The sequence below is a fragment of the Labrus bergylta genome, chromosome 7 (assembly GCF_963930695.1).
Source record: "Labrus bergylta chromosome 7, fLabBer1.1, whole genome shotgun sequence".
Taxonomy (NCBI): Eukaryota; Metazoa; Chordata; class Actinopteri; order Labriformes; family Labridae; genus Labrus; species Labrus bergylta.
In genome coordinates this window covers 12,300,077-12,327,977 of record NC_089201.1, presented here as the reverse complement: position 1 = coordinate 12,327,977, position 27,901 = coordinate 12,300,077, and the positions used below count along the sequence as shown (strand labels likewise).

At 43.5% G+C, this 27,901-nt stretch overlaps 1 protein-coding gene across 1 annotated transcript; it reads right to left on the bottom strand.

The window, feature by feature from the left end:
• Window positions 1-16: 16 nt before the first annotated feature.
• lamb1a (laminin, beta 1a) lies at window positions 17-27,024 on the bottom strand. The gene is made up of 33 exons (XM_020657194.3): window positions 26,820-27,024; window positions 25,294-25,493; window positions 23,787-23,925; window positions 23,394-23,467; window positions 22,976-23,164; window positions 22,826-22,889; window positions 22,533-22,735; window positions 22,295-22,415; window positions 21,155-21,343; window positions 20,896-21,072; window positions 20,232-20,344; window positions 17,363-17,442; window positions 16,006-16,141; window positions 15,643-15,801; window positions 14,913-15,040; window positions 14,558-14,678; window positions 13,994-14,186; window positions 11,728-11,871; window positions 9,602-9,833; window positions 8,079-8,242; window positions 7,641-7,865; window positions 7,299-7,516; window positions 6,823-6,919; window positions 4,309-4,678; window positions 3,207-3,391; window positions 2,815-3,056; window positions 2,252-2,461; window positions 2,027-2,171; window positions 1,463-1,670; window positions 1,197-1,338; window positions 813-989; window positions 532-691; window positions 17-370 (listed from the first exon to the last, which is right to left on the bottom strand). Exons 1-33 carry the CDS (start codon window positions 26,848-26,850, stop codon window positions 231-233), a joined length of 5,376 nt encoding a protein of 1,791 aa, XP_020512850.2. The 5' UTR covers window positions 26,851-27,024; the 3' UTR covers window positions 17-230.
• Between the last annotated feature and the right edge of the window lie 877 nt (window positions 27,025-27,901).

The window sequence follows — 27,901 nt, the reverse complement described above, 5'->3', positions numbered from 1 at the left end:
AAACTCAAACACGATCTTTGATTTGAAATGAAAGCTTTTATTAAAAATGTGTAAAAAAAAAAAATAAGATAACGTAAGAAGAATAAAAAAAATTATCGACTGCGATCAAATAATCTGATTTATTTCAACACATTCAATTGATTCAAAGACTGAACAACAGACTGAACAAAAAATGTTCAATCAGTTTGACCTTTGACCACAGAAACAGACAGGTGCTGTGACCTTTGACCTTAGAACACACAGGTGCTGTAGACGGTAACCTTGTGGCTGATCTCTGTCAGCAGCTCCTTCACAGCCGCCTCCAGCTCCACCAGCTGCTCTGCCTTCACCTCCAGGGAGTGCTGGTTGTCGTCATACGACTTCTCCAGATCTGAGACAAAACAAGAGATAAAACCTGTTAGTGTGTGTGTGTGTGTGTGTGTGTGTGTGTGTCTGTGTGTGTGTTGTGTGGATCATCTAGCTGACAAACATTAGGAAACAAAGTTTGCAAGCAGGAGGTGTGATGTCACTGTGAAGTCATTTTCATGTCACCTTTGAGCAGCTGCAGTTTGTTGCTGGCTTTAAGAAGCAGATCTTTGGCTTCCTGCTGCAGTGACTCCGCCCTCTTCTTTGCCTCAGCCACGCCCCCTGCCTTGTGACCAATCAGCTCCTCCACTGTGGTGTACTTCTCCTTTAGCTCAGAGTCCAGGTCCTGCAAACACAATACAACGCACACTTCTTTTAGAAATTTCCATGAGTTTGTTATATTTGTCAAGTCTTCGACTCTCTGTGAGTCCATTGAGTCTTTGCCACCCTCAAACAGGTAAACTCACCTTCTTGACTTCCTCAGCTATGTTTCCAATGATCAAAGCAGCCTGATTGGTCTGTTCTGTGCTCAGAGTGATGTTCAGAGTTTTGTCCCTCAGCAGTGTCACGTCCTGCTCCAGCCTCTGTAACCTCTGTGTCGCATTATTCAGCCTCAACTCTGCATCTGCCGTTTCTGACTCAACCTGAGTGTAACACAGAGACAAGTAAACATGCAACACTCATTATAACGTGATGTCAGTGAAGTAAACATGCAACACTCATTATAACGTGATGTCAGTGAAGTAAACATGCAACACTCATTATAACGTGATCGCAGTGAAGTAAACGTGTAGAACTCATTATAACGTGATGTCAGTGAAGTAGACATTTGCAGCTTGCTCAGTACTTACAGAAGACAGCAGTTTGTTAGTGTTCTGGATGTCGGCAGCGGCCTGTTGGATGGCGTTGCTGGCGGCGGTCTGGGCTCGTTCTGCTTCTTCCAGAGCTCGTCTCACCTTCTCAGCAGAGTCCTTGACATTGACCGCCTCCTCACTGAAAACAGGAAGTCACGTGTGATCAGATCATTATGTTGGACAGGTAACGCTCTTACTCGTCCACATGGTTTAGACATTCGTCCCGAGAGCAAAGCTAATCTTTGTGGACAGGTAGGACTCACCTTGCTCGGCGGGCCTGGGCCAGCAGGTTCTCAGCTCTCTGGATGTCATCAGTGCTCTGCTGCAGGATGGTCTCCACATGTCCCAGTTCTCCCACCTTCTGTCGGATCTCGTTGGTCAAGTTCTGCATCTGAGCCGGTGTGGTTGGCATCTGCATGGCCAAAACCTCGTTAGCCACCAGCTCGATGCTCTCTAGGTCTGCAGCGTCCTCTGAAACACAAACACAGAGTGAGTGATGATGTGATTCAGAGAAACTCTTCATGTTAATGGAAACGTCAGACTGTTAATCCGTCACTGGAGTCCTGCAGGGATCATTCCTAGGTCCTTAACTTCTCTCTCTGAACGTTCACATTTTGACTGTAAAAATGATAGAACATAAAGTTCTTCAGCTCCCTGAAGTGTTGTGCAGACGACCCTCAGAACTCCCTGTTAGATTTGAGTGAAATTCATGAAGGTTAAGATGAATTAAAAACACTGCAGATATAAAGAGCTGGTATTAACCAGCTGCAGGAGTCACCGTGTCTCACAGGAAGTAGTTTAGATATGTGAAACAGGAAGAGACCTACGTGTGAGGAAATCTCGGATCTGTCTGATGAGGCCTCTCAGCTCCTCATTGCTCTGGTCCACTCTCTGTTTGGTCCTGTTGGTCTTCATCAGGACGTCCTGAGCGCTCAGCTTAGCTTCGTCTGCTTTCAATTTGGCTTCTGACACCTGAGATGAAAACAAAGGTGAGAGGATCCGCTTCAGTCCAACTGATCAGAATTCAGCTGGATCAGGACCGTCACACTCACCATCTTGGAGAGTTTTTCCACCTCCTCCATGGCACCGAGGATCTTGTGTTCAGAGTCCTGGGCCTTTATCCAGGCCCTGTTGGCTGTTGTCACCACGCCGTCACACAGTTCACCTCCGCACCTGGTCTGACCCTCTGAGTCCACACAGCCCAGACCTCCACAAGAGGAGGAGCCGCATGACTCCTGACCTGATGATGGACTACCGCAGGTCTGGAGGAACCAAGACAGACCAACAAATAAAGATGCTTTCTGTGACCTTAAGAAGCTTAAAGCAGACTCCATGTTATTAAATCATCTCCATGACCTCATGTGATGTTGGGTTATCAAACTATCCAGCCAGCAGAGGGCAGCAGAGATGGGAGGTGTTTGGTTACACCTCCCATCTTCCTTCTTGAGATAACATTTCTTATGAATTGTCGTAATTCAAATAAAGATTGATTGATTATCTAGAGCAATAATAATTTAACTACTGAACTAAAGCTTGAACAGTATACTGGAGTTCCTAACAGTTTACTAGAGCTTCAACTAATTAACTAGAGCTGTAGTTTCTCCAGCGCTGTCACCTTGTGGCTGAGCTCTGATAGGTCCAGAGTCTGCAGCTTTCCTGCGAGGTCGTCCAGTCTATGAGCATGCTCCAAGTGTCTCTTCAGAAACTCCTCTCTGGTTTGGTTCAGTTTGTCCTCTGTGAGCTGCCGTAGAGAGCTTGAGGTTTCCACAGGGCTGCCAGTGTTGATAGTTGAGGTGTTGGCGCGGGCTTCTGCTGCCTGAGACTGCAGGAAGTACTTAGTGACACTGTCTGTCGCCCCTGGCAACAGGCAGAAAGTACCAATCAGCTGAAAGCTCCCCAGTTAAAAAGGCTTGGTTTAAATTGTACAAAGCATGTTCTGAAGATACAAACAGTTACAGCAGTCATTCAAAATAGTGGGTTCAAATCCCATAAGAACCTGAAAGGTACCTCTGATGTCAGAGTTCTTGATGAACTCCACCTGATCCAGCAGCTCCTGAACCGTCCGCTCCAGTTTCTGAGCATCCAACATCACAGTGTCCAGTTTGCTTTCTGCAGACAAGTCCAGATCCTCCAACTGGACCAGAGTCTGCTCAGTGTGGTTCAACATCTGGCTCAGGGCCCCCATAAGGTCACTAAGGGACAAAAACAGTTTACATTAATCTCAGCAGCTTTAATCTCTGGACTCATGTTAATCTTACTTGGTTTTAAACAGGTTTCTATCCTAGATTAAAGTTGTTTGATTGATTGATGGATGAATTGATGGATTGGTGACTAGATTGATTGATGGATTGATTGATAAATGGATTGATTGATTGATGGATGGATTGAGAAATTGATTTATTGATTGATGGATTGATTGATTGATTGATTGATTGATTGGGGAATGGATGGATGAATGGATGGATAGATTGATTGATGGATTGATGAATTAATGGATTGATGGATTGACTGATAAATGGATAGATTGATGAATGGATTGATGAATGGATTGATTGATGGATTGATTGATAAATGGATTGATTGATTGATTAATGGATTGATTGATGAATGTTTGATGGATGGATTGATAAATGGATTGATTGATTGAGGAATGGAAGGATGGATTGATTGATGGATTGATGAATGGATGGATGGATTGATTGATTGATGGATGGATTGATAAATGGATTGATTGATTGAGGAATGGATGGATGAATGGATGGATGGATGGATTGATTGATGGATTGATTGATGGATTGATTGATGGATTGATTGATGACTGGATGGATTGATTGATTGATGAATGGATTGATAAATGGATTGATGGATTGATGAATGGATTGATGGATTGATTGATAAATGGATTGATTGATTGAGGAATGGATGGATGAATGGATGGATGGATTGATTGATGGATTGACTGATGAATGGATTGATTGATAAATGGATTGATGAATGGATTGATGGATTGATGAATGGATTGATGGATTGATTGATGAATGGATTGATTGATAAATGGATTGATGAATGGATTGATGGATTGATTGATAAATGGATTGATTGATGTCACCTGCTCTGCTGCAGCAGCTCCTGAATCTCAGTCAGCGGCTGTGAGGCGGGGTTCTGGTTCATGAGGAGTCGGATGTCAGTTATGCTCCTCTCCATGCTGTCTATTGACTTCCTGTACGGACCGCTGATGCCGCTAGCTTTGATGGCATTGACCTTGTTGACGAGGCGGTGAGTCTGATTGGTCAACTGACCTATGACCTGATCCCACTCAGAGAAGCACTGGTGGCAGCGCTGACAGTCGGGGAAAGTTCCAGAGAAACCACGGGCACAGATGTCGCAGCGAGGACCTGAGACGCCTTCGACACAGATGCAGTGACCGTTTCCTTTGTGACACTGAGGCTGAGAGATCCCCCGAGGGTCACAGTCACATGCTACACACACACACACACACACACACACACACACACACACACACACACACACACACACACACACACACACACACACACACACACACACACACACACACACACACACACACACACACACACACACACACACAGTCATTATTATCATTCACAGAGGTGTTGAGAGTATTAAGCTGGCTCTCTTTAACCTGGTAACCATGGTAACAAACTCTCAATATGTAAGTACTTACATGACACATTTAGACCTAGTTATCTCCAAAGGCTTAAACCTGTCTGATATCATTGTCACATTCTCACCTTTTTACCCTACCAGCTCTGCCTGCTGCCAAATAGATGATCTTATTGACAATTTATTTTCCAATGCTTTGAAATCGGCCTTGACATTTAAAAAATTTAAAAAAAGGTTCAAAAGTCTAAAAATGTACAACCTTCAAATTAAAAGACCAAGAGAGCGCCTTTTTTCTATTCATACCTGAGACCTCTACCTGCAGCTTCACACCTGAGGTCTCTACCTGCAGCTTCACACCTTAGGTCTCTACCTGCAGCTTCATACCTGAGACCTCTACCTGCAGCTTCACACCTGAGGTCTCTACCTGCAGCTTCACACCTTAGGTCTCTACCTGCAGCTTCACACCTGAGACCTCTACCTGCAGCATCACACCTGAGACCTCTACCTGTAGCTTCACACCTGAGGCCTCTACCTGCAGCTTCATACCTGAGACCTCTACCTGTAGCTTCACACCTGAGGCCTCTACCTGCAGCTTTATACCTGAGACCTCTACCTGCAGCTTCACACCTGAGGTCTCTACCTGCAGCTTTACACCTGAGGTCTCTACCTGCAGCTTCATACCTGAGACCTCTACCTGCAGCTTCATACCTGAGACCTCTACCTGCAGCTTCATACCTGAGACCTCTACCTGCAGCTTCATACCTGAGACCTCTAGCTTCATACCTGAGACCTCTACCTGCAGCTTCACACCTGAGGTCTCTACCTGCAGCTTCACACCTTAGGTCTCTACCTGCAGCTTCACACCTGAGACCTCTACCTGCAGCATCATACCTGAGACCTCTATCTGTAGCTTCACACCTGAGGCCTCTACCTGCAGCTTCATACCTGAGACCTCTACCTGCAGCTTCACACCTGAGACCTCTACCTGCAACTTCATACCTGAGACCTCTACCTGCAGCTTCACACCTGAGGCCTCTACCTGCAGCTTCATACCTGAGACCTCTACCTGCAGCTTCATACCTGAGACCTTTACCTGCAGCTTCATACCTGAGACCTCTACCTGCAACTTCATACATGAGGTCTCTACCTGCAGCTTCATACATGAGGTCTCTACCTGCAGCTTCACACCTGAGGTCTCTATCTGCAGCTTCACACCTGAGGCCTCTACCTGCAGCTTCACACCTTAGGTCTCTACCTGGAGCTTCACACCTGAGACCTCTACCTGCAGCATCACACCTGAGACCTCTACCTGCAGCATCATACCTGAGACCTCTACCTGCAGCTTCATACCTGAGACCTCTACCTGCAGCTTCATACCTGAGACCTCTACCTGCAGCTTCATACCTGAGACCTCTACCTGCAGCTTCATACCTGAGACCTCTTCATACCTGAGACCTCTACCTGCAGCTTCATACCTGAGACCTCTACCTGCAGCTACATACATGAGGTCTCTACCTGCAGCTTCATACCTGAGACTTCTTCATACCTACAGCCCCCCTCCTCCACTGTCTACACAGGAAGAGTCAGAGACTGTTTGACTTCCTGTTTAACATCTGCAGACTGTGTGTGTGTATGTGTGTGTGTGTTTGTGTGTGTTTGTGTGTGTGTGCATGTCACACATCTGGTTCATACTTAACAGCTGAAACTTATTCAAACTGCAGGAACAAAAAACCAGACACACCATGTTCTCATGGGCTGTGTATGAAATCAAATACTACTGACTATACAGTGAAAACAGCAGCCCCCCGCCCCCCCTTCCACTCCCAGAGCTCTGGAAACATCTGGAGTTAATATCAGTCGGCTTCTCGCAGCAAAGGATGCTTGGAGCAGGAATTTTCCCACAATGCTGCAGGGCTGAACTGGAACCCCTGTTTGAACAAACACAGTGATCTGATTTTCCTACAAACATTGAACGCACCATGACACTTGGCCTCCGGGTCGCCCCAGAACAGCTCTCGACAGTCGCTGCATGTTCTTCCTCCAAAACCGGGCATACAGGAGCACTGGCCGCTGATCTGTGGGCACAAAGAAGTTTTACTTTAAGAAGAACAGATACAAGCTCTGAGTGTTCAGTTTGTGTTGATCTTGGCGCCCTCTGTGGCGCCCCCCGTGGCGCCCCCTGTGGACTCAACAGTCTTTGTTGTAAGTGCTGTGTTCTGAGTCCCACTCTCCTCCTGCTGACTTAAACAGCCAAACACATAAGCAGAGGTTTCAGGCATTAAAATAACTTGATAGAAATGAAGGATCTTCTTCATGATGGTCGTTGGCATTTTCATAGATGATGAAGAGACCCCACCTCCTCATGGGAGCTTGGAATAAAATAATGACATCCTTAAACAGATGAAAACATTTAATATCAAACATGTTTCAGATGATTTTCACAGTTTCCATTACCTCGTTGCAGGACGTCCCGTGGGAGTGTTCAGGGTCACAGTCACAGTTCTGACAGCCGCTGCCGCTCGCCATGTTCCAGGTGTTGGGGGCACAGTGGTCACATTGTTGTCCAATTACGTTGGGCAGGCAGCGACACTGGCCGCCGCTGCGCTCGCAGTGACATTGGCCGGGTCCCGGGCAGCTGGGCTGGTCAGTCCCGAGTCGGTTACAGACGCACTCTGAGGACCAGAACCAAATGGCATCAAGATTGATCCCCGCTAAACTTGAAATTTTTACAAACCTGCCGTCAAGATTATCAAATCTCTACCAGCAGTCTTTACCATGGTAACCACTTCTACTTACTCCTGCAGTCTTGCAGCAGGGCGTTGCCATAGTAACCCAGCCTGCAGCTCTGACAGGCCACGCCCTCACTGTGGTACAGGCAGCGCAGACACTCGCCCGTCTGGCTGTCACAGGAGTCGGGGTCCAACACATCGATGTTGTTGTTGCACTGACACGGCTGACACTGCCCCCCCGCCTCCTCTGGGTTACCATAGTAACCTGGTGAGCACGCGTCACAGCGAGCACCTGACGAGAGATGGAGATTCTGCTTTTCACTTTTGTTAAGTTGAACTCTCTCGCTCTTCACATAAAAATGTATTTAAAACTTCACATCCGTTTTTTTCACATTTATTTTTCTCTTTCAGGTTATCCACGTTTTATTTTTCTCACCTGGAAGACTCAAACTTGCTGAACTAAATGTAGAATTTCTCGAGGTAAATTAATGCAGTGTGTACGTACCTTTGTATCCCGTGTTGCACACACAGATGGCCTGCTGAGACTCGTCACCAGGGTAACAACTTCCTGCAAACTGCCGCAGGCTGCCAGGGCCGTCAGGACACCTGCATGGACGACAGTGGTCACCTGACCCCAACACTGGGTCTCCATAGTAACCATCCAGGCACCTGGTCACAGGTGAGAGAAAAACTATTCATTTACCTCTGTGACACAGGTACTTCTGTTCTTACCTGTCGCTTAGTACAAATGTTTTATATCACAAATGTTATGGTTCAGGTGTGTTTTATCACGGTGTGTCTTATCACCAGTGTGTCTTATCACAGGTGTGTTTTATCACAGGTGTGTCTTATCACCAGTGTGTCTTATCACAGGTGTGTTTTATCACAGGTGTGTCTTATCACCAGTGTGTCTTATCACAGGTGTGTCTTATCACAGGTGTAGCTCACCTGTCACAGGTGTGTTTTATCTCAGGTGTAGCTCACCTGTCAAAGGTGTGTTTTATCACAGGTGTGTCTTATCACAGGTGTAGCTCACCTGTCACAGGTGTGTCTTATCTCAGGTGTAGCTCACCTGTCACAGGTGTGTTTTATCTCAGGTGTAGCTCACCTGTCAAAGGTGTGTTTTATCACAGGTGTGTCTTATCACAGGTGTAGCTCACCTGTCACAGGTGTGTCTTATCTCAGGTGTAGCTCACCTGTCACAGGTGTGTTTTATCTCAGGTGTAGCTCACCTGTCACAGGTGTGATTATCTCAGGTGTAGCTCACCTGTCACAGGTGTGTTTTATCTCAGGTGTAGCTCACCTGTCACAGGTGTGTTTATCTCAGGTGTAGCTCACCTGTCACAGGTGTGTCTTATCTCAGGTGTAGCTCACCTGTCACAGGTGTGTTTATCTCAGGTGTAGCTCACCTGTCACAGGTGTGTCTTATCTCAGGTGTAGTTCACCTGTCACAGGCGTGTCTTATCTCAGGTGTAGCTCACCTGTCACAGGTGTGTCTTATCACAGGTGTGTTTATCTCAGGTTTAGCTCACCGGTCGCAGGTGTGTTTATCTCAGGTGTAGCTCACCTGTCACAGGTGTGTCTTATCTCAGGTGTAGCTCACTTGTCACAGGTGTGTTTTATCTCAGGTGTAGCTCACCTGTCACAGGTGTTTTTATCTCAGGTGTAGCTCACCTGTCACAGGTGCGTTTTATCTCAGGTATAGCTCACCTGTCACAGATGTGTTTTATCTCAGGTGTAGCTCACTGTCACAGGTGTGTTTTATATCAGGTGTAGCTCACCTGTCACAGGTGTGTTTATCTCAGGTGTAGCTCACCTGTCACAGATATGTTTTATCTCAGGTGTAGCTCACTGTCACAGGTGTGTTTTATCTCAGGTGTAGCTCACTGTCACAGGTGTGTTTATCTCAGGTGTAGCTCACCTGTCACAGGTGTGTTTTATCTCAGGTGTAGCTCACCTGTCACAGATGTGTTTTATCTCAGGTGTAGCTCACTGTCACAGGTGTGTTTTATATCAGGTGTAGCTCACCTGTCACAGGTGTGTCCTGTGCTGTGGTCCTTGCAGTTGAAGCAGCGTCCGGTTTCGGGGTCACAGTTGTCGGTGTGTCCGTTGCAGGTGCAGGGTCGACAGGTGGGAAAGCCCCAGTGACCCGGCAGGCATCGGTCACACTGACGCCCGTACGCTCCAGAAACACACACACACTGACCAGTCAGCTGATCACAGAACGAACCCTGTGACCCCTGAGGGTCGCACGCACATGCTGAAAACACAAATACAAACATTAGAGGGGGGCACAACAGCAAAAAAAAAAATCAAGAACAATTAGAAACTAAACAATGATAAACAATCATGATCAGTATGTATAGATGATCAGTATGTATAAACGATCATGATCAGTATGTATAGATGATCAGTATGTATAAACGATCATGATCAGTATGTATAGATGATCAGTATGTATAAACGATCATGATCAGTATGTATAGATGATCAGTATGTATAGACGATCATGATCAGTATGTATAGATGATCAGTATGTATAAACGATCATGATCAGTATGTATAGATGATCAGTATGTATAAACGATCATGATCAGTATGTATAGATGATCAGTATGTATAAACGATCATGATCAGTATGTATAGACAATCCAGGGTTTTTCCTGGCTCAGAATGGGCCTTTGGGGGGGTGACTACACACGCTGTAGTAAACGTTCGACCCGCGTATAACAGTATAGTCTGAGTCTGTATTACCTTATTTGACAGAAATCTATGCATTTCCTGTTATTTCTGAACAATTTATAAATAATATTATTATTATTATGCTTAAGTTACTGAAAATATATATTTTTTATTGCAACAGTGAAACATGGGAGGGGAGGGATTTTGAGGGAGAGGGGTGTAATGAGATTGGAAGAGGAGAGGTCACATCCTCAGTGCATTTCACCCTCTTCCTATGATGGCTGCTCTTTTCCTTTAAATTGTGTTTTCATTTTACATACACATTTGTTTAAGTACATTTATTTGAGTTAAGGTATTATGTCAAATAATCACAGATAATTTGGATCATTTGATCAGATCAGGAAATTGAGAAATAATAAAAATATATTTGCTGGTTATAACACAGCGCTGTTTGACAGTCTGTGTGAAGTTCACATACAGCTGGCTGACGTTACGATTGTTAAGTTATTGATTGTTGATAAAAGCAGACACGGTGGAAGTGAACGGAGAAAAGTTGAACGTGCGTTCCTGACGCGGTCCATACGGATAACGGATCAACCATGTTCTGTTGCACAGGTGTCTGTTTGCAAGTAAACAGGTGCGCGCGGTGGTTGCCGTTCTGGTGTGTGTGTGCGTTCGCAGCCATGTATGTTGGTGTGTCTCGTCTCAGCGTGCCCCCGCGATGACCCGTCCCAAGTAGCTTCAGCTACATCATACGTGGTTTAGTATAGTTTTAACATGACTGCTGGGATAAATATTTACTCCCACGAAGAGCATTACTCTTTGAAATTAACTCGCCAAACGGAAAATCAACCCTCATTTAGAGCTTGTGGGTGTCAGCAGAGCGTCATGAACCAGTCAAACGAAACAAAACAGTCAATCAGCTGGCTATCTAGTGCGAGCCGCATGCGTAAATGGATGAGAGGGGAGATGACTACTAGAAGTCAGAGACGTCGTATTTAAGTTTATGTTCTGCTTGTTCAGCAGTCGTTCGATGTATTGATATTTTTAACATACATTCAGAGAGGATTTGATTTGCAATTTGAATCGTCTTTTTTTTCCTTTTGGCGCTCGTGATTTTCCTTTGGCACTGGGTAAAACCTCTTTGGGGGGCGCCAAAGAATTCTCTATGTAGGAAAAACCCTGCAATCATAATCAGTATATATAAACGATCATGATCAGTATGTATACATGATCAGTATGTATACATGATCAGTATGTATACATGATCAGTATGTATAGATGATCATGATCAGTATGTATACATGATCAGTATGTATAGATGATCATGATCAGTATGTGTAAACGATCATGATCAGTATGTATAGACGATCATGATCTGTATGTATAGATGATAATGATCATTATGTATAGATGATCAGTATGTATAGATGATCATTTTGTATAGATTTTTAATTGATCTTTTTTCTTACCTCTGCAGCCGTTGGGTCCAAACTGAAACGTGGCCGGAGCACATCTGTCACAGTTCCTGCCGACCACATGGGGGCGACACTGACACTGACCTCCGCTGGGGTCACACACAGTGCTGAGGGAGCCCTGAGGGTCACACCGGCATTCTGGGAAACAAAGTCATATAAAGAAAACAGATGAGAGAAGCTACAAGCTGAGACAGAAATGGATTTATGAGACCAGACGAACAGAGAGGAATGTGAAGAAGAAAACAGCAGATACATGTTCACAAGGATTACCAGGAAACATCCCAGTGACATCACTACAAGATCAACATTCAGAGTGACATCACTACCAGATGAACATCCAGAGTGACATCACTACCAGATGAACATTCAGAGTGACATCACTACCAGATCAACAGTCAGAGTGACATCACTACCAGATGAACATTCAGAGTGACATCACTACCAGATGAACATCCAGAGTGACATCACTACCAGATGAACATCCAGAGTGACATCACTACCAGATGAACATCCAGAGTGACATCAATACCAGATGAACATTCAGAGTGACATCACTACCAGATGAACATTCAGAGTGACATCACTACCAGGTCAACATTCAGAGTGACATCACTACCAGATGAACATCCAGAGTGACATCACTACCAGGTCAACATTCAGAGTGACATCACTACCAGGTCAACATTCAGAGTGACATCACTACAAGATCAACATTCAGAGTGACATCACTACCAGATGAACATTCAGAGTGACATCACTACCAGGTCAACATTCAGAGTGACATCACTACCAGATGAACATCCAGAGTGACATCACTACCAGGTCAACATTCAGAGTGACATCACTACCAGATCAACATTCAAAGTGACATCACTACCAGATGAACATCCAGAGTGACATCACTACCAGGTCAACATTCAGAGTGACATCACTACCAGGTCAACATTCAGAGTGACATCACTACAAGATCAACATTCAGAGTGACATCACTACCAGATGAACATTCAGAGTGACATCACTACCAGGTCAACATTCAGAGTGACATCACTACCAGATGAACATCCAGAGTGACATCACTACCAGATGAACATTCAGAGTGACATCACTACCAGGTCAACATTCAGAGTGACATCACTACCAGATGAACATCCAGAGTGACATCACTACCAGGTCAACATTCAGAGTGACATCACTACCAGGTCAACATTCAGAGTGACATCACTACAAGATCAACATTCAGAGTGACATCACTACCAGATGAACATTCAGAGTGACATCACTACCAGGTCAACATTCAGAGTGACATCACTACCAGATGAACATCCAGAGTGACATCACTACCAGGTCAACATTCAGAGTGACATCACTACCAGATGAACATCCAGAGTGACATCACTACCAGGTCAACATCCAGAGTGACATCACTACCAGATGAACGATCAGAGTGACATCACTACCGGGCCAACATTCAGAGTGACATCACTACCAGATGAACGATCAGAGTGACATCACTACCGGGCCAACATTCAGAGTGACATCACTACCAGATCAACATTCAGAGTGACATCACTACCAGATGAACAATCAGAGTGACATCACTACAAGATCAACATTCAGAGTGACATCACTACCAGATGAACAATCAGAGTGACATCACTACCAGGTCAACATTCAGAGTGACATCACTACCAGATCAACATTCAGAGTGACATCACTACCAGGTCAACATTCAGAGTGACATCACTACCAGATGAACAATCAGAGTGACATCACTACCAGGTCAACATTCAGAGTGACATCACTACCAGATCAACATTCAAAGTGACATCACTACCAGATGGGTGGACTGATCTGTTTTAAAGGTGGACTGATCTATCTGTTTTTAAGATGGACTGATCTGTTATTAAGGTGGACTGATCTGTTTTTTAGATGGACTGATCTGTTTTTAAGGTGGACTGATCTGTTTTAAAGGTGGACTGATCTGTTTTACAGGTGAACTGATCTGATTTAAGGTGAACTGATCTGTTTTAAAGGAGGACCAATCTATTTTTAAAGTGGACTGATCTGTTTTAAAGGTGGACTAATCTGTTTTAAAAGAGGACTGGTCTGTTTTAAAAGAGGACTGGTCTATTTTAAAGGTGGACTGATCTGTTTTAAAGGTGGACTGGCTGATCAGTTTTAAGGTGGACTGATCTGATTTAAGGTGGACTGATCAGATTTCAGGTGGACTGGCTGATCAGTTGTAAGCTGAACTGGTTACCTTTGGCTCCCTGGTGCAACATGGCTGAGATGCTGAAGATGAAGTTCCTGCAGATTTCAGTCATTGGGGACCTGATCACACCCTGACTGTTCTCCAGACAACGATACCGCTGGAACGTCTCCCAACCGCTAGAATCTCCTCCCTCTGACGCCGAGAAAATCTCCAGGTTCTTACAGTGAGGCATCAGGACGATCTGAGGAAGAGAGATATCATCAAACCACTTCCCTAACAAGTATTATTAAACCTAAACTGGGTCCTGAACCAGGTTTAGTTAACCTTTAATCCAAACCTGGGTCCTGAACCAGGTTTAGTTAACCTTTAATCCAAACCTGGGCCATGAACCAGGTTTAGTTAACCTTTAATCCAAATCGGGTTTGTAAAAACCTGAACTCTTTGTACCTTGAACTGTGTTTAAAATGCTGAATAAAATAAAGTTGAAGGAAAAAGAAGGCGTTCTGTATTTGATCTCTTCTTTTAAACAAAAAGAAAAAGATCGAGTCATCGACTCAGATTTTAACCAGAGTCATGATTGTCAAGTTTTTTAGACCAGCTGAGTTTCCTTACCGAGTCGATGAGCGTGTACGGAGACTGGATGTCGCTGAGCGCCGAGTACAGAGGCAAACTGAGACGGAGCGTGTAGTTCAAACCAGACTCAAAGCAAACTGGTCTGGGAAGAACCACGTACCTGCGGGGACAGACAGGAAACAGGTAAACTGACAGATAAATTCTGGTTTATTCATCCTGGACGTTAACCCATCAACATACTCTGACTCATCTTCAAACCCATGTCCTCTCTAATTCATATCAATGTCCAGAAAAACTGTTGAGGAACACGTTAAGATTCAAACCTGAAGATGTGACATTAAGAACCCTGAAACATTCACAAACAGTTAAAAAACCTTAAGTGTGTGAGCGTTACCGTGAGCCGGGGTGAAGGGAGATCATCTGGTTATCGTCGTCAGGAACCGTGTTGACGCAACGACTGTCTGCTCTGATTGGTCCAGGTCTCATCAGCGTCATCAGAACCTCCTCCCATTGGTCAGGCAGCTGCAGGGAAAAGAAACACATCCAGAGTTTAAAATGTGTGTTTGTTCTCCTTTTTGCCCTAACCCTGATCCAGACCGGAGTTAGATAAACCCTGATCCAGACCATGGTTAGATAAACCCTGATCCAGACCAGAGTCAGATAAACCCTGATCCAGACCGGAGTTAGATAAACCCTGATCCAGACCATGGTTAGATAAACCCTGATCCAAACAGGGGTTTTAATAATCCCTGATCCAGACCGGAGTAAGATAAACCCTGATCCAGACCGGAGTAAGACAAACCCTGATCCAGACCGGAGTTAGATACCCCTGATCCAGACCATGGTTAGATAAACCCTGATCCAAACCATGGTTAGATAAACCCTGATCCAGACCATGGTTATATAAACCCTGATCCAGACCATGGTTAGATAAATTCTGATCCAGACCGGAATTAGACAAACCCTGATCCAGACCATGGTTAGATAAACCCTGATCCAGACCGGAGTCAGATAAACCCCGACTCAGACCGGGTTCCAGACCAGGTTTTGTGAGTGCTAGTGATGTTGGCTCTACAGGGACGACGTTGGCTACAGATGTCTTCTTCTTGCCTCATGATGATTACCTGTGGTTCGTAGCGGATGATGATGTCATACTCCATGGAGTGGGGGATGTTGTCCACAGAGAACTCCAGGTAGGCTCCTTCTGGGACATTGACCAGGCCGGTACCTGTCCAGGTGGGACTGCGGTCCAGGGGGTGTGGCCTCGGGATGACCGTCACTCCCTACAGAAACAATGAGAGGAGGTGAATACTAATGACAACCTTTGACACTCAGTGCTGAAGCATTCTGTGTTAACCATAACATCATAAACCCTGAAACATTGCATCAGATGTTTTGATCTTTACTATGCTTTTGATGTTTCATATTTTTGTGTTTATGCAGAGTCTTTGTGGAATGATTTCTTAACTGTGGTGTTTATGACTCACAGGTCCAAAGTTGGCATCCTCCGCTTCATAAGTGTAATGATCCAGAGCGATGAAGTAGAATCCGGACTCAACCTGATCACAGCGACGACCGAACATGTGATCCCTGCACACGCACTGACCACTCACTTGATCACACCTGCACGACAAGTGAAGAGCTGAATTCATTTTCTTATTTATAGTTACAGATAAACAACACAGAGGGCTGAAACTGATCGAAAAGACTGAAGATTCATTAACTTTTTACAGAACATACCCTGATTAAAGGAGCCGTATATTACTCTGACCCCTAGTGTTTAAAATGGGTACTGCAGTCTAAATTCCTGAGTGATACCCTGAGGTTGTTCCTCTTCCCTGAGGTTGTACTTGTTCCCCTGAGTTTGTTCCTGTTCCCCTGAGGTTGTTCTTGTTCCCCTGAGGTTGTTCCTGTTCCCCTGAACTTTTTCCTGTTCCCCTGAGGTTGTACCCTGAGGTTGTTCCTGTTCCCCATGAGGTTTTTCCTGTTCCCGTTCCCTGAGGTTGTTCTTGTTCCCCTGAGTTTGTACCCTGAGGTTGTTCCTGTTTCCCTGAGGTTGTTTCTGTTCCCCTGAGGTTGTTCCTGTTCCCCTGAGTTTGTACCCTGAGGTTGTTCCTGTTCCCCTGAGGTTATACCCTGAGGTTGTTCCTGTTCTCCTGAGGTTGTTCCTGTTCCCCTGAGCTTGTTCCTGTTCCCCTGAGGTTGTACCCTGAGGTTTTTCCTGTTCCCCATGAGGTTTTTCCTGTTCCCATTCCCAGAGGTTGTTCTTGTTCCCCTGAGTTTGTACCCTGAGGTTGTTCCTGTTTCCCTGAAGTTGTTTCTGTTCCCCTGAGGTTGTTCCTGTTCCCCTGAGTTTGTACCCTGAGGTTGTTCCTGTTCCCGAGGTTGTTCCTGTTCTCCTGAGGTTGTTCCTGTTCCCCTGAGTTTGTTCCTGTTCCCCTGAGCTTGTTCCTGCTCCCCTGAGGTTGTACCCTGAGGTTGTTCCTGTTTCCCTGAGGTTGTTTCTGTTCACTTGAGGTTGTTCCTGTTCCCCTGAGTTTGTACCCTGAGGTTGTTCCTGTTCCCTTAAGGTTATACCCTGAGGTTGTTCCTGTTCTCCTGAGGTTGTTCCTGTTCCCCTGAGTTTGTTCCTGTTCCCCTGAGGTTGTTCTTGTTCCCCTGAGTTTGTACCCTGAGGTTGTTTCTGTTCTCCTGAAGTTGTTCCTGTTCTCCTGAGTTTGTACCTTGAGGTTGTTGCTGTTCCCCTGAGGTTGTTTCTGTTCCCCTGAGGTTATACCCTGGTTGTAATGACTTGTAAATGAGTAAATACTGTGTTGGTTAGCACTAATTTGGTGGTGAACTTACTGGTTGTTAATGGCTCCTCCCAGGTCACAGTCACATGGTCGACAGCCATCCATATCATTACTGAGTCCCCAGTGTTCAGACTGAAACACACACAGATGTTAGAAACATGTCATTAAGTCATTTTCTGACCTCCCAGCTTGTTACTCTCAGTAAAACCTTATTTTAAGGGACAGGAAGTCATTCAGGCTTTCATGTCACACACAGACAGTAAACACATCCCACACACATCCCCCCCCCACCACCACACCCCACCACCACCACCACACACCCACAGTAAACAGACAGGACCGCCAACAGTTTCGCAGCTGCAGCTCTTCACACTCTACTTTTCCCGTCTGCACTGATGTGACTTCATTCAGTTTACAAACAGGTGTAGGAGAGAGAGAGAGAGAGAGAGAGAGAGAAAAAGAGACGCGCAGTCGAGTCCGCGGCTGCACATCAGAGAAAAACAAAGCGCATTACAGCTACTTTACTGACTTTGCAGCTCATTTTAAGCCATTTTAATCAGACACAGCCATAAATAAATAAAAAAATAAAATAGACACGCAGCCGAGTCCACAGGCGAGTCCGCGGCCGCACATCGGCGAACAAGACAGAAAGCATGACAGCTACTTTACTGACTTTGCGGCTATTTTTGAGCCATTTTAATCAGACACAGCAATAAAAAAAATTAAAAAATAAATAGACGCGAGGCCGAGTCCGTGCGGACGCCCGCACATCGGAGAACAACACAGAGAACATGACAGCTACTTTGTGTCTTATATTGAGTCATTTTAGTCAGATACAGACATGAAACTCTGGATTTCTCCATAATGAAGGCTGTCAGTGCTGTTTACCCGCGTGCTTGTGCTCGTGCATGAAGTGTACCGTGCCGAAGCACACCTCTCCGAAGTGTGCCAAGGCAAGAAAGTGTACCGTGCCTGAGCACGATACGGAGCGGTTACACTGGTCAAACGAACTGGACTTGAAGTTGAAGTGTGCTTGGGCACGGTACGGATGGCCAGTGTGACCGCGCCCTTATACCAGTACTGTGATTAAGCTCTGCCTTTATTATGTATTTGTACAGTCATATTAGTGTCCCAGTCTGTAAATTCACATCGTGTCATGCCGTTGTTGGGAGCATGAGGTGTAAACAAACAGCAGGAGCTCCACATGCATACACACAGCACTGTTCTCCGCTGCTGGCTCCACCCTCTGACAGTGATTCTGTATAATGCTGTAATGCCTCTGTTACTGATAGGGATGTGAGCGACGAGCAAGTCAAACAACATTATCCTCGTAGTCATCACCACAAGTAATACTTTCTTAAAAGGTTCATTGATATATTAATATGTTGGCACTCAATGCTAGTCAAATGATGTGCTCTAACTGTAATGCATCCTGCCACCCTAGTCGAAGCTGTATCCATAGAATGGCTGTAGCCCTGGTTAATGAGCCTGCTCTCCTTGCTCTACTAGCAGGATGTAAACAAGCCCGGTGTATAAATAGCATCTCTTCGCAGAGCAGTCTGTCAGTCAGTAGGGTTACATGGTGCTAGATATTAAAATTTCTGATCGTATCAGACACTGTTTGGACTTTTAAAATGCATGTAAACATCTTAGTCCGACCTACATCGGACCATAACAGACCATAACTGACATCTCATACTCGGATAAGAACACCTAGATAAGTCGCTCATAGTCAGCAAACTAACGGCATGTAAACTCAGCTATCGTATCATAATCGGATTTCACCTTCTGCGCATGCTCAAGAATTTCCGCCGGGGCTTTCACCCTGAAGTGGAAGGAGACGACGTAATAATAGTAGTGTTGTTGCCGGAAACGGCGTCCTTCTGCTGTTAACATCGCAGCCAAAAGATCCGTTGTTCTTCTAATATGAATTATTAGAATGTAAATAATGCACGAAATGTACGTAGCTGTAGCATCGTCCATCTCCTCGTATGCCATCTTTGTTTGAATGCTGCCAGAGAGTTTGTTGTTGCTGTGATGTATAGGTCAACAGGAAGTGGCTCTATAACCACTTGTTGAAAGGGGTACAGCGCCACATAGCGTAGCGGAGTTAGCCATGCTTCAGCCATTTATACGATTCTCTGATTGGCATATATACTCCAGTGTTTCCCCTAGTTTTAGAGCTCTGGGGGGATGGGGGGGAGGGAGTCGAAGAGCGCCACAGATACTTAAAGGAATAATGGTGTTCATGTGTTTCTTTTAATGACAGCAGTCAATATAACAACTGAACAATTATTTGAGCTTGTAACGGTCTGTCCAGCTTAGTTTTTGTTCCTGCAACTCCCCTTTCTGAGCGCACCTGAATGCATCTCTCATTGTTTGAGCACCCCTGAATGCAGCATGCTAACAGCGCATCCCCTGAGTAACGGCAGAGAGAGAGACATGTCCAGAAAAGTCTGAAGTCAACTAAGCTGACTACTTTATTTTCTGATGCTTCTTACAGACTTTTTATTATTGTGTGTGAATCCACCCAACCACACACCCAGGCCTCCGCTGGTGAGAGTGTGCTCACCTGTGTGCGTGCAAGTGTCTGTGTGTTGCATCGGGGCGAAACTCCGCCATTTACTACTACACTACATTTTAAATGAATTGTTCTCAATGTTGACAGTTTTCTGAGATTTCTCACCTCAAGACCAGTTACTTAGTCTGAATTTAAATTCACTGACAAGAAAATGAGTTGCCTGAGAACATCGCTAGTTACCACATGTGATACAGCACGGAGGTGGGACGTTACCTGAGTCAATATGACTACAAATATGACCACTGTGACATTATTGGTTAATAAACTTCTTCGGTTTTCAGTGACTGTTTAAAATCCCTGTTTTTGACAACACTGAATACATTTCAATATATTTTCTCACCACACACTGGTCACAGTCTCGTCCAGTCACCAGACGTTTACAAAAGCAACTTCCTGTTTCACTGTCGCAGGGGTTTCCTCCAGGAACTGTTCCCACAGCGCTGCAAGTACAAGCTGAAACACAGTAACAAAACACATTACTAACAGACACATGATAACACACAATATACACAATAACGATTTCCTTTTTATCCAGAGTGAAGTACATCTGTCTCTTTCAGGGGAAGCATACTGACTGTCACTTGTTCTGCCCCTGTGTTGTATCTTGTTCTGCAGATGTTTTTGTATCTTGTTCTGTTGTATTTTGTTCTGTAGATGTTTTTGTATCTTGTTCTGTTGTATTTTGTTCTGTAGATGTTTTTGTATCTTGTTCTGTTGTATTATCTTGTTCTGTAGATGTTTTTGTATCTTGTTCTGCAGATGTTTTTGTATCTTGTTCTGTAGATGTTTTTGTATCTTGTTCTGTTGTAGTATCTTGTTCTGTAGATATTTTTGTATCTTGTTCGTTTGTATCTTGTTCTGCAGATGTTTTTGTATCTTGTTCTGTTGTTGTATCTTGTTCTGTAGATGTTTTTGTATCTTGTTCTGTTGTATCTTGTTCTGTAGATGTTTTTGTATCTTGTTCTGTTGTATTGTGTTCTGCAAATTTATGCGCTGAGTATTACCTCTGCAGCCTTCAGGCTCGCCGCTCAGCCCGTAATGCTCCTCTTTGCAGCGTTCGCACCGTTCTCCCTCCACGTTGACTTTACAGCGACACTGACCAGCGATTAGACCGGCCCGAATGTCCGTCATTCCATCACATATTCCTCCATTCAGAGATCCCAGAGGGTCACAGCTACAGGCTACGGAAAGAGACACAGGACAAACATCAAGCAGTGTGGATGAAGACTGATTGGTGAGTGTTTCTCAGTCAGCTGGACTCACGTTGGCAGATTCTGGGGTCTCTGACGGATCTCTTCGGGTGTTGGTAGTAAAACGGTTGACACTGCTCACAGTTGTGTCCGGCTGTGTTGTGCTCACAGTCGTCACAAACTCCTCCACTGATGTTTCCTGAAGCTACGAACACTGCCATGTCGAAGTGACAGGAACCAGAGTGCTGGTTACAGTTACACTCTGCAGGCACCACAGAAGAAGAAGAATGAGTCAGTCAACATGTCAAACAGATGTATCAGATTAAGAAGGATAATGAAGAGCTGAACACTTCGATGTCAGCCTGTCGATTTTATCCATATCCCTGCACATTTTCAGCAAGTTTACGGATTCAGCCCAAACAATGCAATATCACCAGAGGGGGGGCACTGTCGAGCAGTTTAGCCATCAGTTCAAGCCAGAGCAGCAAAACACAACAACGAAGAAACCTTTGGAAAATGTCTGAACTTTAAACATGTATGCTGTTAGCTCGGGCACATGGACATACAGGTACAACAGAACAGCTGGGCAGAGATCGCACCATGGACTAAAGGTCAGCTGGGCGGCACAGAAGGAGAAGAGGAGGTCTGTGAGAGGCCGCACCCTCTAGAGCAGTGGTTTCCCAAGTGGGGGTCGCGAGACCCTATTAGGGGGGTCGCAAGATTCCTTTCAAAAACATTTTAAAATTGCATATTTTACACATTAATTTGAAAATATTAATATTAAAATATTAAAGAAAATATGATGGTGTTTGGACTACTGTGCTGTTCTAATGCCAGTGTTTGGAGAGACCAAATAGTGTACGTGGCTGTGCACAATGTCAAATGTTTTAATCACCTCCAGGGACCATGGAGGTCCCCAGTCTCTAGCACCGTCATATTGGGGGTTGCGGGCTTAAAAGTTTGGGAAACCCTATTCTAGAGGAGGCATTGTTTAATGTCATCCCAACGTAAAAGATGTGTTGTAGTATATAAGAAGTGATGTTTATACCATTTATAACATAAAAGGTAATGGCTTGTTCTGGTCCCTGTCCTGCAGAGACCAACAGAGACTGGGTGTACTGGTCTTCTTCCAGTAGAGACCAGCACACAACAGTAGAGATCGGTAGAATAATTTTAGACCAGTGAAAACAAGGAGAAACCAGTAGAAACCCACTCTTGCAGGCGTTGGCGTTTCTTCCCTCAGCTGGTCTCCAGGGCAGGTCGTGGTGGAAGTCCTGACACTGCTCACAGTTCAGACCTTTAGTGTTGTGGGTGCACATGCAGTGACCATGAACCTGCAGACACATCAACCATCAAATTTACAACTGACTAAGTAAAACCAGGTCACAAATATAAGCATCTGATCAGCTGAAATAATAAAACAACCAATGACCATAACCCAGCAGCCTCACCATGCCCTCTCTGGGGAGCCCTACACCCTCGATAGGGGCGCACTCGGAGGCATGTCCGTAGCAGAAGCAGTTTCCTCTGACCACCATGTCATAGACGGCGTAGTAATACTTCTCTTTGATCTCCATCCGCGAGTCCAGCAGGTTGTCTCCGAGTGTGTGCAGTCTAGTAAACTTGACCCTCAGGTTGGTGATCTTCAACATGTCTGGAAAAAGAAACAGGATGTAATATGGACAAATGGCTGACCCATGACTCCAGCAGAACGTCAGCAGTGATTGGCTAGTCTAAGACATACTCTGGATCCTGGGGCTGTATGGATCATCGATCCTGAACGCCGGGTCCAGAACTCTGAAAATCACCTGAAAATAAAGGAACAATTGGTTTAACATTGACATCAAGATGACATCACAGTTTACATTGTAGTTAGTAGAGCGCTGCTGTTTACCTCGCCTTCTGTTGATGGCTCAATGTCAGAGTACCGAGAGTCACAGATGACATCATCGACCTTCTGCATTGGACCCGGGGAAACAGTCGGGAAAGAAGTCTCGCAGTCGTATGCAAAGTATCGATAAACCTGCCAGGTCTTCCCAAAGTCAGATGACCGCTCGATGACCATGGCAGCAGGTCTAAAGGTCTAAGGAGAGAGAATGAGATAATAACTCAAATGTTCTGCTGATGGCAGAGAGAACAAATATAAAACCATCTAAACATTAATTCATTCTGAAATAAATAAATACACATTCCTGCAGCTGCTGGCTTCAAACAACAGAGTCTTCAGAAACCCTAACCCCTAACCCAAACTGGTAAATATAGATGGATTAGGCTGTGATTACCCAGAAACCCCTGCTGTGTGTCGTACTCACCTTGAAGGTCATGATGAGGTGTGTAAAGTGAAACTCAGCCTCTAGGTTGAGCTGGATGGTGACGTTCTCCTGACCTGCAGTCATCAAAACAACACACAGTAAAACCTCAAGTATATTTTGAAGACAGAACACAAGACAGACTGCAGTCAGTGCAGAATCAACCTGAACTCATTTAATCCTTTCAGTGAGAACACTCTGTTAGTTTAACCCCCCTCCCCCGCTGATGTCTCGACGGCCTCCAGCAGGGACTCGCCCCACAGCTTGAAAACTAATAAACATGAAGAAGAGACGGCCTCAGGACATCCTGTGTGAAGAAGCAGCTTCATTCATTTCAAAGAGGCCTAATGATACATCATGGTGGTGGGTGTGTAGTTTGTGTGTATTTCACTTCACCGTTCTCAGACTGCCACCAAGTCTTCAGTCTGTTTGGAGCGAACGTTGTGACGACGTTCTCGACACGATGACCACTTGTCTGACTGTTTAACTCGTCGTACAGATCAGCTGAGTCACACACAAAACATTTCTTCTCCTCCTGGAGAGTGAGAGAGAAAGAGAGAGAGAGAGAGAAAGAGATAGGGGGATTAAAGGGTTAATGTTTCGGAGAATTCCTCACATTCCTCTGGTGTCTCTCTTTGAGAACAAAAGAAAAAACTTTAAAAAAAAAACGTTTTATGTTTTAACAACAAGGAAAAAAACAAAAAACAGCTGATTCATCTGTGGTTCATTTCCTGTTCAAACACAATCAGACTAAATAGACTGTGTGTGTGTGTGTGTGTGTTTGTGTGTGTCTGTGTGTCTCTCTTTCTCTGATTGGACGCCTCAAGTTTGTGTTTCTCCACAGAAACATCTGGACAAACATCTGACTGCTGTGAGAGCAACTTGTTTCCTTATAGGGAGAAAACACGGCAGACCACACACACACAGACACGCAGACACGCACACACACACACACACACACACACACACACACACACACAGTAACTTTAGTCAGTTACTATGGTAACTTTAGCTCTGAGTCAGTTACTATGGTTACTTAAGCCCTGAGTCAGTTACTATAGAAACTAAAGCTGAGTCAGTTACTATAGAAACTAAAGCTCTGAGTCAGTTACTATGGTAACTTAAGCTCTGAGTCTGTTACTATGGTAACCTAAGCTCTTAGTCAGTTACTATGGCTACTTAAGCCCTGAGTCAGTTACTATAGTAACTAAAGCTCTGAGTCAGTTACTATGGTAACCTAAGCTCTGAGTCTGTTCCTATGGTAACCAATGCTCTTAGTCAGTTACTATGGTTACTTAAGCCCTGAGTCAGTTACTATAGTAACTAAAGCTCTGAGTCAGTTACTATGGTAACCTAAGCTGTGTGTATTTACCTGTGTTTTGATTTGTACAGGTGTTTATTTACCTGTGTTTGGATGGTACAGATGTTTATTTACCTGTGTTTGTAAGGTACATGTGTTTATTTACCTGTGTTTGTATGGTACAGGTGTTTATTTACCTGTGTTTTGATTTGTACAGGTGTTTATTTACCTGTGTTTGGATGGTACAGGTGTTTATTTACCTGTGTATGAATGGTACAGGTGTTTATTTACCAGTGTTTGGATGGTACAGTTGTTTATTTACCTGTGATTGGATGGTACAGATGTTTATTTACCTGTGTTTGAATGGTACAGGTGTTTATTTACCTGTGTTTTGATTTGTACAGGTGTTTATTTACCTGTGTTTGGATGGTACATGTGTTTATTTACCAGTGTTTGAATGGTACAGGTGTTTATTTACCAGTGTTTGGATGGTACAGTTGTTTATTTACCTATGATTGGATGGTACAGGTGTTTATTTACCTGTGTTTGGATGGTACAGGTTGTTCTTTACCTGTGTTTTAATTTGTACAGGTGTTTATTTACCTGCAGGTGGCTGACGATGCAGAATGGTTCAGGGCGGTTAAGTCCACAGGTGGAGGTGGATGACATTTGATGGGCTCGACCAATCAGAAGGTCTCCTGTTGCCGGGTAACAGCTGCCTTCTGTGCAGACGTCACTGAACTCTGGCAGGCTGACATCAACCTGAGTCCCGCCTTCCTGAGCACAGGTGAACACCTGTAGAGCTGAGAGAATAGGCTCTTATTGTGAAAGTCTTCAACCACTAATAATTTATGAATGAAAAACACAGTATGAAGTCCTGCCCCCTGTGTGATTGACAGGTCCAGCAGAGAAGAGTGTTGAGTTATGTTCTCTGATGTCACCACTGATGTCATTATAATAAACACTGATTCATTGATGATCACTCAGACTGACCTCTGATCAGATGTAAATGATTTAATCACTCAGACTCTCTGATTATGGAAGCGATTAGTGATCAGAATTCAAATGATAAAGCTTTTTTGAAAATTAAAATCCATTAACAGAAACGCTTTTTAATTTGTATTGTGTATTATTTGACTCAAAAATAAAATTATGATTCATTTATCTAATTTGAATTTTAGTTTTCAACTTCAAAAATGCACATTCTTTGACTAAATTAAAATGAAATTGAAAACGAAAAGGTCTTTGGCTTTTCGTTTTCAAACTTGCCGTGCTAAAAGTGATCATAATTCAAACCAACTCGAAAATGAAATGGCAAAGTGGATGGCGCAGGAAAGTGACGCCAGACTTCAGCTTGAATGAAACTTGAATAAATCTTGATTTAACTTGAATAAATCTTGATTTAACTTGAATAAATCTTGATTTAACCTGAATAAATCTTGATTGAACTTTAATAAAACTTGATTTAACTTAATAAATCTTGATTTAACTTGACTAAATCTTGATTTAACTTGAATAAAACTTGATTTAAAACTTGATTTAACTTGAATAAAACTTGATTTAACTTGAATAAATCTTGATTTAACTTGAATAAATCTTGATTTAACTTGAATAAAACTTGAATAAATCTTGATTTAACTTGAATAAAACTTGATTTAACTTGAATAAATCTTGATTTAACTTGAATAAAACTTGATTTAACTTGAATAAATCTTGATTTAACTTGAATAAAACTTGATTTAACTTGAATAAATCTTGATTTAACTTGAATGAAACTTGAATAAATCTTGATTTAACTTGAATAAAACTTGATTTAACTTGAATAAATCTTGATTTAACTTGAATAAAACTTGATTTAACTTGAATAAATCTTGATTTAACTTGATTTAACTTGAATAAAACTTGATTTAACTTGAATAAAACTTGATTTAACTTGAATAAATCTTGATTTAACTTGAATAAAACTTGATTTAACTTGAATAAATCTTGATTTAACTCGAATAAATCTTGATTTAACTTGAATAAATCTTGATTTAACTTGAATAAAACTTGAGACACTGGTGAACAAACTTTCGGAACCTTTGATTCGTTTCAGTCTAAACGTTTTTTGTAGATTTTCTTTCACTCACCGAAAAGGACCGAGACCTGGAGCTGCAACATGATCCGGATCAGAACCTCCTCCAAAAAAACACAAAAACTAGTCCGAGTCCTCGGAGACCTGAAAAGACCCACAAAAACCAGAAAAGAGCTGAAGAGACCCCACAGTCCTCTCACAGTCTAATCCTCCCTAAACCTGCAGATTCTTTCAGACCCTCTGATCCTGCAGACCTCCACAGAATGCCTCTGACTCCGCCCCCTTTCACCACCGGCACTACACCTCAGAACGACACATCCGTGAGACCTTTCAAAACAAAACCTGTTTATTTTTACATCATAATTATTATAATTTTGAATGTATTGACTATTAATTAAGAATGAATAAGAGGTCAATAAAAAAACTCAGAAGGTATAAAAAATATTTTTCATAAAATTCATTTTAATATGTTTCAGGAACTCCACTCTTATTATGAAAGAAATGTATCTGACTTCCTGTCTGAATGACGTCCTGCACCACGTGACTGTCTTTGGTTTCTGGTTTAATGTTAAAATTACTAATTACTAAATTACTCTGACCAATGAATAACAGAGTGTCTAATGAATTAACCCTCACCTGTCCTGATTAAAAAACGTTATTAACAGAAACGTTAAATTTCAATTATAAAAAGAGAAAAACATATCAGGTAATCATCAACAGAACATAACAGCATAACAGAACTCTCTCTCCTCCTCTCCTCCTCCACCTCCTCTTCCTCCTCCTCTCTCTCCTCCTCCTCTTCATCCTCCTCCTCCTCTTCCTCCTCTTCCTCCTCTCTCCTCCTCTTCCTCCTCTCTCTTCCTCCTCCTCTTCTTCCTCCTCCTCCTCTTCCTCCTCCTCTCTCCTCCTCCTCTTCCTCCTCCTAAAACTTGATTTAACTTAAATAAAACTTGATTTAACTTGAATAAAACTTGAATAAAACTTGATTTAACTTGAATAAAACTTAAATAAAACTTGATTTAACTTGAATAAAACTTGATTTAACTTGAATAAAACTTAAATAAAACTTGATTTAACTTGAATAAATCTTGATTCAACTTGAATAAATCTTGATTTAACTTGAATAAAACTTGATTC